Raw genomic sequence first — 9,936 nt, 5'->3', positions numbered from 1 at the left:
AGGGCCATTTGGGTGATTTCTGTTCTCATGATTTAAAAAGGAGTCAAACAACTATGTGATAATAAATGACTTCGTATGATCAATATCCTTCAATCCTTAAACAGTTTTGCATGATCAGTCGTATTTACATAATCAATGCCAAAATTTCACAATTTCTGCCAGGGTATGCAAATGCTTATGAGCACAACTGTAAATAAATATTGCATTTGGCATATTAGCTGTTCTATGTCCAGACCAGACGTTCTCAAACTGTGGTAGATGGAACACCCCCTGATGGAACATCATGTTTCTGGAATTTTGTCTGCACTGAACAATTTGAAATTAATACAAATTACTATTTAAATCTAAGAAGCCAAATGCTGTTTTAATATTTATTTTTTTATAAAAAACCAATGTTTTTGCGACTAACATGTAGTCCACGTACTTACGTTAGAAATTCCGGTGCAAATCGGCTACTGTACTTGGGTGCTAACTGTACAAACAGGCTAACGTTTGAGGAGCCACATTTATGAAGTGGTACATACACATATAAAGCGGATCCTGCCGTAGATTAACCTACCAGTTGTGATAACAGCATAGAAACACGATATAAAATAAAAATACTAGATTTTATGATAGAGGCGAAGCTTGGGCCCCCCAGATGTTCTTGTGCAAAACAACAATCTCCCTTAGGCAATTACATTTGATGATCAAATATGCCTGGCAAATAAGCCTACCTGGCAGATATATTTGAATGTTTAAATGAGCTGAACACGAGACTGCAGGGGCTCTCTTTAACAGTTTTTGACATGTGTGATTAAATCACAGCTATAAAGAAAAAGCTGCAGCTTTTTTGTAATTAAAGTCAATGCAAGAGATGTTTCTACTTAACCTTGGAGAACCATCTGCACATGTTGGATATGACCCTTGATGCTGCTATTCAAGATATGTAAGAACAGTTCCCAGAATACTTCCCATTGGAGGCCAGACCAAAGTCTATCTGGAACCTCTTTTACTGTTGATGTCTAAGCAATACCTTGGGATCTGACCTGTGCGCAACAAGAAAAGCCAGTTGTTATCCTCTGACAGAATATAAACGACTGTTGTTGAATTTCTGGATCCGGAGACACTTTTTTCATATCACATGATAATTGCCTGTTGTGTTATGTTGGGTAGCATATTAGAAGCAATACTTCTGTTAATGTGAGCAAGCTAAATAACAGTGCTAATTACATATTTTGTGTTTGCAAACAACATTTTCTCAATTATATTACATCCATAAATACAGGTCCGGAACATATTAAGAGACCACTGCACCTTGTTCTTTCCTTTCAAAATAAGTAGGAAGGTTGTGAGGTACACAAGGGTTAAAATTAAGAGACCACTACAAATTGAACTCTTCTGTTCCTAACTCAGAACTTTCCTTTGCAATTTCTTTGGAAAGGAAAGAGAGTGCAGTGGTCTCTTAATTTTTTCTGGAGCTGTATACTAACAATCAAGAAAGTACATAATTTGATCCGCCATTGATATTTTAGATTGTTTAGTTTGATCAGATTTGGTACTTGGTCTGAAAAGTTTGAGAACCCCTGGTCTAGTATGCCTGGCAAAATTAGCCTACCTGGCAGATATATTTGCATGTTTAAATGAGCTGAACATGAGACTGCAGGGGCTCTCTAACAGTTTTTGCTATAAAGATTGTATTCAGCAATACAGATAATATCATATTTGTTTTCATGGATGACAGAGACATTATTGAAAAGTATCTGCCATTCAAAGGGAAGGGACCTGCCTTTAGCACTACAGAAGGGCTATTGGGATGTAAAGTAATTTTTTTGTTGCCAAGTCAAATGTCAGTTTGAAGTGTACAGGTTCAGATTCGATCATGGTAGCCATTATGAGTTGGATTAGAATGGTGGTCCACTGAAATGAAAGAACTTTAGACTGTAGACTCCAAACTAGCGTTGGTATTTATATATGGGCTGTGATCCAAAATAGTCTGTTACAGGAGTGTACTGAGCTTGCAGGGGCCCGACCAACCACAAGTCGGACATCCCCAACACCCAACCAACAGTGCTGACATCATAAACACCCACCTGCAGTTTGCACCACCCTCTGAGTCCTTACTGTTGCTTAGCTGTGATCCATATTCAAATCCTGTTTCTAATGGGGGAGCTGTACCATGGGGAGACCCCTACGCTATTCAGGACACCTCATTTTAGCATTTTTAATTCAGCATGATGTTGGCATGTATAGAACTCCATAATCTGTAGACTGTTACCAATACAATACTACAGTGCTTGTCAAATAGCACAAAGGCCTGTTTGGAGAAACAGCGCTGCCAGATTTAGATGCCTGTCAAGGGGCTGCTAGAGAAGCATATCAGGAGGAGCCCTATCCAGATGAAGAGGCAGGTATTGAAACCCTCTCAGGAAGCTGTTAAAAGACCAGTCGCTGACACTGTGGGATTAGAACCAGGAACCAGGAACAACCTGCAGCTGAGCAAGAAGATGGCGGCTCCCCTCATGCAACATCCCCTCCGTCCACCTGAGGATGACGCCAGACGTTGCCGAGCCACCGTGCTGCGCTCCACACAGGACAGGTAACTGCCTCAGTCGTGTCAATAGTATCAATGACAGGACGTGTGTAGGTGGGGTCTTGGAGAGCTGAAATATGTTGACAACATAAGATCTTAGTAGTTAGGACGGTTTCCTTCCCTTTGGTAAAAGGAACAGGCTGCTTGGGATATTGACTTCTAAATTGTCGTGGGTTTGTGATGTTTGAACACACATTTCCCATTGGGATAACTGACTGCACTCCATGAGTGCTGGAGAGACAAATCGACCCTTGTGTTTTATTACAGTGATATAGGATATGGTGGCACTGGGATATACATGTCCTGCAATCCATTCGCTGTGCTCCATTAACTCGCTGGAAGTGATCGGTCGCTGAGACTTTTAAGGAAGGCCCTGGGAATTGACCTCTGACCGCTGTGTGTTGTCTACCCATCTGAACAGTCTAAAGATAAGCTGAAGTTTGAGTTAGTGTGTTCTCATCACTTCTCTGGTTAGGTGGGGGACATCCACGGCTTGCTAGAGGAGATGTGGGGAGGTGCTCTACGGAAGGCATGCAGTCTGTCTGCCTGTCACGTACCCTAACACTTATCTAATAAATACTACATCCACTCCAGCCCCGGTGCTCTGAGTCTAATCTCTTCCCACTGAAAAGGAGGAAGTGAACAGTTGAAAGATAGTCTGGGCAGCCTAGGTAGCCCATGGGTAGATGGTATGACTATTCATCGGGCCCCCAGGTCACTCTGTAGAACCCTTCTGGCTTCTCTCCTGCCCTCATTCAAAAGGACCCTCTGTTTGCTTTAGTCTCAGGACCAATGGTCCTTTTAATTTATTGGGTTACTGAGCAAATGCCTTGTCTCCCGATTGGAAACTTTGAATTTGTGAAAATGCTTTGCAACTTCCAACACACAATTACTGTGAATACTAAGGCGGTACACACTTAAATGGTTTTAATTAGTAGCCAATTTTATCATAATGTAGGCCTACTGAAACAAATCTTATAGCATATTCATACAGAACTAGCTCTAAATGTACAGTATATAATCAAGCCTCGCTTTAAATTACTGTCTCCTATTTGGGGCAGTATTTTAGCTAATTTACAGATATGAAGCAAAGACAATAATATTTAATGGAAAATACCTGAAACATCTCTATTTATTTACCAACTTTATATGAGATAAATAAACTATATTTAAATATTTTATATTTAAATTATATTTATAATTAAAAAATTTATGGAATAGTAAGGTATAATTGGCAGAATAGATTGATGCAATTATTAATATATTTTGCCAAAAAATATGCAGCCTGAATATTGATAAAAGGTTTTTAATGAAAGTAATTTGATTGACGCAGGCCATTGGGATCATATGCCATATATATGTTTAAATTGGTTAACTACCTATCTAGAAAGTTTAATCACTTTACTATCTAGCTTCTCTTGGTGTCAATCATAATAATTGGCATCAATGAAATGGACGCTGTGGTCAGACATGCAAGTTCCTGTTGTTTTACATGAAGTGCAACCAGGTTTGTTCCCAGTAAAATTGGATGACCAAATGAAAAAGAGAATTTATCTAGTTTTCCCTCATAAAATACAAAAATCCCAGAATCCTTCATTAATCCATTTACTGTAGTCAATACACTTATATAACGTCCTTCATTAATCATCTGAACTAACTGTATACCCAATAAAACATTTCTTTCCAACTATTAATCTGACCGTCTGCTCTAAATCCTGTTCATAAGTCCTGTATTACTAAGAAATTTAAGTGCACAATCAAACACACAATCTTTGAAAGTTCCTACTTTCAAAATAAAAAATAAACTGTCTCCCTCTATTGGCAATTGCTAGATAGAGCCCCCGTGTGGCAAAGGTGCTCAAGAGCTAGAAAAGCCTTTGTCCACTACTTAATAAGACATACAATATGACTGTCTTTGTGTATGCCTTTGTGTATGAAACAGTTGAGACAACAGATCAGACTGACAGGTTTGCTACTCGTGGTTGCCATTTTTTCCTTGCATGCACACCCCCGCCCCCAACCCATCCACAGCATTTCGATTTCAACTTAAGCTTTTTGACACATGGCCTCACATTCTCCAAAATAATTCTCTGTTACAATAAGGACTTCATGGTTTACTTAAAAATGACAAGTTGGCCAGGCCCTAAGACAGCAAAGCAGCCACTTCATTCTAAAGCAACGATCAACTGAAATTTTTTTGTATTGTTGTTTAATTTCCTAATATCAATCAATCACATTTATTTATGAGGCCCTTTTTACATCAGCAGATGTCACAAAGTGAACCCCAAGGAGCAAACAACAGTAGTGTTGAATATCAGTGGCTAAGAAAAACTCCCTAAGAATGCCAAAATGTATGAAGAAACCTAGAGAGAACCCAGGCTCAGAGGGGTGACCAGTCCTCTTCTGGCTGTACCAGGTGAACATATTTAGATTACAATTGTAATAATTAATAAATGTGTGCTGAGTCTAGAGTCTATTTAAACTTCCAGTCCAGGTCGGAAGCATGACCTGATGGACAAGGACAGGGACAACACAGGGGAGGTATCAGCAAAGTGACAGCTGAAATCGTCAGGCATCGTCTCGATCTGCAACACAACCAGGAGGACTCTGGACAGGGACAGCAATGGGTCCCACAAGCCAGGTACTCCGCAGATGTGGGCCAGGACCTCATGCCCTCCTAAGTTCAAAAAATTCAACAAGGATTTATAGTGGAGAAGGAGAATTAAGTGGGGAAGGAGAACTGACCCTACTCACCCAGCACAATAATATAGCAGCGTAAGACCTTGGGACTGAGACAGGGGGGTCTGGCACTGTGGCCCTATCTGGCGGAGGCCCCGGACAGGGCCCAACAGACAGGAAATCAATCCACCCACATTGCCAAGCATCAACCAAAGGGACACCCACCAACCGCAACCACCCTGAATGAGGGCCAAGTATTGCCAGCAGAGTACAGCCCAATTGCACAAGTACGCAACAGAGAGAGAATAACAAGCCAATGACTCAGCCGCCGAGAGGCATTGGAAGGAGGGCATCTCAGTGGCGATGAGAGCCCACCTGGCAAGACAGCAAGGGTGGACAGTATCAAGCCTACTGGTCACCTTCACGCCCCTGGGCAAGGCTACACCTAATCATAGACTGTGCTGTAGAGATGAGTCTTTAGTAGACACTTGAAAGTTTGCACTGAGTTTGCATTTCTAACCTAAATTGGCAAATCGTTCCACAGTAGTGGAGCTCCATGAGAAAAGGCCCGGCCTCCGGCTGTTTGTTTAGAGATTCTGGGTACAATTGAAAGGCCTGCATCTTGCAATCGTAGGTTATGTGTAGGTATGTATGGCTGGATCATTTCAGCGAGGTAAGTAGGAGCAAGTCCATGTATTGATTTATGGGTCAACAATAAAACCTTAAAATCTGACCAAACCCTAACAGGCAGCCAGTGTAAAGAGGCTAGTACGGGAGTAGAGTCCACATTTTTTTGTTCTAATATCAAAGTGATTAGGACCCTGGCTAATATCAAAGCTACAGAAACCTAGCTAGTTGACAGTGGTGATAGTTATCTAGCTATATACTATTGTAGCTACATTTACGTTGAGCCTCAATCAATGAAATCCTGACTGTTGACTGTATTCCAGTGAATTACCTGTTATAAAGATGTTTTGTGAAAGACTTTCCTTTATATCAATACAGTGATGTGGGATTTCCTTTCTTGTCTGAAACAGAGGAAAATGGAAAGATCGAGCCAAACAAAGCTGTATTTTCGGAAGGCAATTGACAATGTAGACACAGAAAAAGAAAAAGAGGGAAAAGAGAAAAGGTGAGGTGATGTAGAAGAGAGAGAGCGCATATTGGCAAGGAACAGACACTTAGAAATGTAGACTAGCCCTTTCAGTCATGCTCAAATGTTCATCAGTGGAAGTGACCATTAGGTTTAATCAATACAACAATATTGTTTGGTGAGAACTGCTCCTATACTGTTTTGATAGTGTGGGAATTTGTGCCAAAGGGCTTTTTAGATTTAAAAAATTGTGCAATAGGTGTGAAATATCAGTACACTTGTGTGTTCACAGTAATTAGGCATTTTGAAAATGTGTGTTTTTTTATAGAGCAGAATTCCTTACATATACATGGTCTTCCTGGCAGAAAACATACTGTCTACATCTCACATTTGAATTATTATTTTTTTTTATATTTTTTTTTAAATCAGGCAGGGGTGCAAAGAGTTGAGGGAGTATAACCCAGGCCCAGCGCCACGGGGTAGGAGCAAAACGGGGCATTGCCCCTCCAGATAGGGCCTAAGGTTTTGACTTGCCCAAAGAAATATTTCAGTTTGTATTTCCTTCAAGTGAGCAAAGAGTAGAAGTTGTTGTCCTCTGGTTTTGCTGCGACCTCAGTATTTCTAGAGTCTTCAAACCTGAGTTGATTGTACTAATATGCTATTCTAGGCTCTCACCTTGATAACAGAGATGCCTATAGGGGACGCTGAAGTGTTAATTTTGCATCTCCAGATTCTCTGGGGAGCGGCTTGCGATCACTGAGCTTATAAACGTATTGCTAACAGGTGGGGGCACTAGAATAGAGCAAATGTAATAGCTGGCATACAACTTTAAATTACTGGACTCACCATTCAAGTGTCAGTTAATATTTGAACTGTAATTATCTGTGCCATTGATTGAGTGGAACTGTATGTAAAAAAGTTTAACGTTTGGTGGATTCTTAAAATGGGATTTTAGATAATTGATTTTAAAGTCAATGATTTGCGTATCAGATTTTAAGTGGCTACTAAACTGAAGTTTATTTATTGTGAATCATTCCAGTAGACCGTGAATGCAATAACCATGAATGCACTGAAAGCTCCTCTTGAAAGAGAAGCGCTCTCCGTGGTGCTGGAATGCAACACGAGCCAGAACCACCACAGTTTATCTTGGCCATGTGCTTTTACTCATTCGCAAGTTGTTGCAGTTGTTTTTTACTTTGACACCTGAAGACGTTTAGGATCACATATACGCGGTGTCAGAATAAACGCGCTTGTTCCATTTTTGCAATTGATAAATTGCAATATGTTGTTTGGTCTTCATAGTTAGGCTATAGGCTATATGTGCACATACATCAGACAGGTGTGTGCACGTGAGTAGCTGAATAGGTGTATATGCAAAAGGAGCACATTTGAACTGAATCAACCGTTCTTCTTTAAATCTTTTTAATTTAAGCAACACAAAAATGTTAAGTTGCGACTTCGACAAATAAAGTATTTATTCATTGTTTTATTAAACAAACATCATATAGTCTATTGTAATAAATAATATTTTACTAATTAAACACAAATTAATTGGTTCGTCATGTAAATCCGTCACACAGAAGAAGGCAGCACACATATGGATAATATCGTATAATCGTGGTATGTTATTTGCCGGATAAGTTTCTATAGACTGAAGTCATCATATGAATAAGGTTCCTCATCTGAACGAACGGATAATTTGTAATGGCGACGTAGAAAGCCACCATATCGCTTCTGATTGTCCCACTTCAAGTTATTTAAGTTGTTCAACTTCGGCCGAATCCTTCGCATGAAACCCCCATATCGCTTTTGCAGCTCCTCGTGACTACCTTCCTCCCTGGAGTCACTTCTCTTTGACTTTGTCTTTGGACCAAATTTGCGTAAGAACCCTCCGTAACGTTTTACTTTATTTATTGCTGCGTCATCGTTGTCCTCTACCACCTCGTTTTCAGCACCCGCAGCCTGATCGTCTTCCAAAAATTCCGGGAGGTCTCTCTCTCCAAATTTTCTAAGCAGGTCCTCATATTTCGTAGGAAACGCGTACGATCCTTTAACAATGCCGTTTTCGCGCCAAGGAAATGTGAACAATTTGTTTTTGTTTTCATCAATTCGTTTAATGAATCCACCGAATCCCTTGACCTCGTTTGTAATTGAAGCGTCTTGACCATCCTCCCACTCCGGCGCACTCCGTGCACCCGCATGCTCATCGCTGAATTCAGGAAAGCCTACAGCGCGCGTCTGTAGGGTCTTCCCGCATTTGTGTAACTCGGCGGTGGTCAGGAGAGTTCCCTCACACTCCAAGGTACAGGTCTGGAAAGTAAATGCAAATGGGAGTGAGCACCTGAAAATGTATTGACAACATTATAAAGGTAACAAAATGAAAATGGCTGGAGAAGGCAAATCTTCATGCGCACACCAAGTTTTATGATATTGTTTAATATAGAAAAATATCAATTTGTTGTTGAAGTCACAAGCTATTGTTACTCCAGGCTTATGTTTTTTTGTTTTTGTTTTACACCATTCACAACTGCGCTTCCTCAAGCACGGTGCGCTCTCCATGGTGCTGCAACGAAAATTGGAGACCACAAAATGTTCAACGCACCGCGCATTTTGATAAAAAAAAAAGGGGGAACATCATAGAAACATTAAAAAAATAGAGTTAAACATAACTATCTACATACGCAAAGTAGCCATTATGTAAGACGAATCTTACCAGACTGTTGACGGGGATGTCTGTATTGAGTATTTGCAGGGCGCATTGCAGACACTGGGAGGAACAGTCCGCTTGGGTTGAAGATGGTAAGCTAAGTACCAGCACTAGGACATACCACTCCATTCTTCCCCTTAAATAAAAGAGACAACGTGAGGAAGATGTAATATTCACATAATTAAGGCAAATTACTAAAGCGCCGGGCGATATGGCGTGGCCACCAGATTTGCCAAAAGCTTATTAAAGTAGTTACATATTATATATATTCACATTTGCAAGTCTGATTACAAAGCCCATTAATTCCGAATACATGTGTAACGCAAAACTGTTCAGTCCCACTAACTAGTTAGTATTTGATAATATTTTATATATTTTATAACACCAGTAACAATAACAACCATTTGTATAATAATCCAAATATAATATAATGTACCTTATTGACGTTGGAGAAATGTAGTTCAACCGGGCGTGGAGAGGTGCAGGAACAAGTGCGCATATGATGAGTCGGTGTATGTTCTTCCCCAAAAGTTTTTCTTTCGACTGGCTTGTCGCCTTTCTTTTTATTGATGGAATCTTCGTTGTGTCACTGCTGAACATCAGAATAACGTCTATGACGTGACCAATAGGAGAAATATTGCGCAAATAAGCCCACTCGTACCCGTATCTCTCCTTGCCTCTCTCCTTATTATCTAACGCCCACTCAACATTCGCTTTAGAAACTTGGCAACTCAATAATCACACGCGTTCTATTGCATTCCCAAGTTACTGGGTTACAACAGGTAATTACGATAAATTGCACTTTCATTAGGCTTCATTAATTGTGTAATAACGGAGTGGTAATTGCATTATTAAACGAAAGACCTAAATATATATTTTGTAAAA

General features: G+C 40.1%; 1 protein-coding gene across 1 annotated transcript; it reads right to left on the bottom strand.

Moving 5' to 3' along the window:
• Nucleotides 1-7,874: 7,874 nt before the first annotated feature.
• Nucleotides 7,875-9,599, bottom strand: pdyn (prodynorphin). Its single transcript, XM_010875768.4, has 3 exons — nt 9,488-9,599; nt 9,058-9,187; nt 7,875-8,654 (listed from the first exon to the last, which is right to left on the bottom strand). The coding sequence occupies exons 2-3, from the start codon at nt 9,178-9,180 to the stop codon at nt 7,989-7,991; spliced, it is 789 nt and encodes a 262-aa protein (XP_010874070.1). The 5' UTR covers nt 9,181-9,187; nt 9,488-9,599; the 3' UTR covers nt 7,875-7,988.
• Between the last annotated feature and the right edge of the window lie 337 nt (nt 9,600-9,936).

Source organism: Esox lucius, chromosome 12 (assembly GCF_011004845.1).
Source record: "Esox lucius isolate fEsoLuc1 chromosome 12, fEsoLuc1.pri, whole genome shotgun sequence".
In the NCBI taxonomy this organism is placed as follows: Eukaryota; Metazoa; Chordata; class Actinopteri; order Esociformes; family Esocidae; genus Esox; species Esox lucius.
This window is presented reverse-complemented; position numbering and strand designations above follow the sequence as displayed.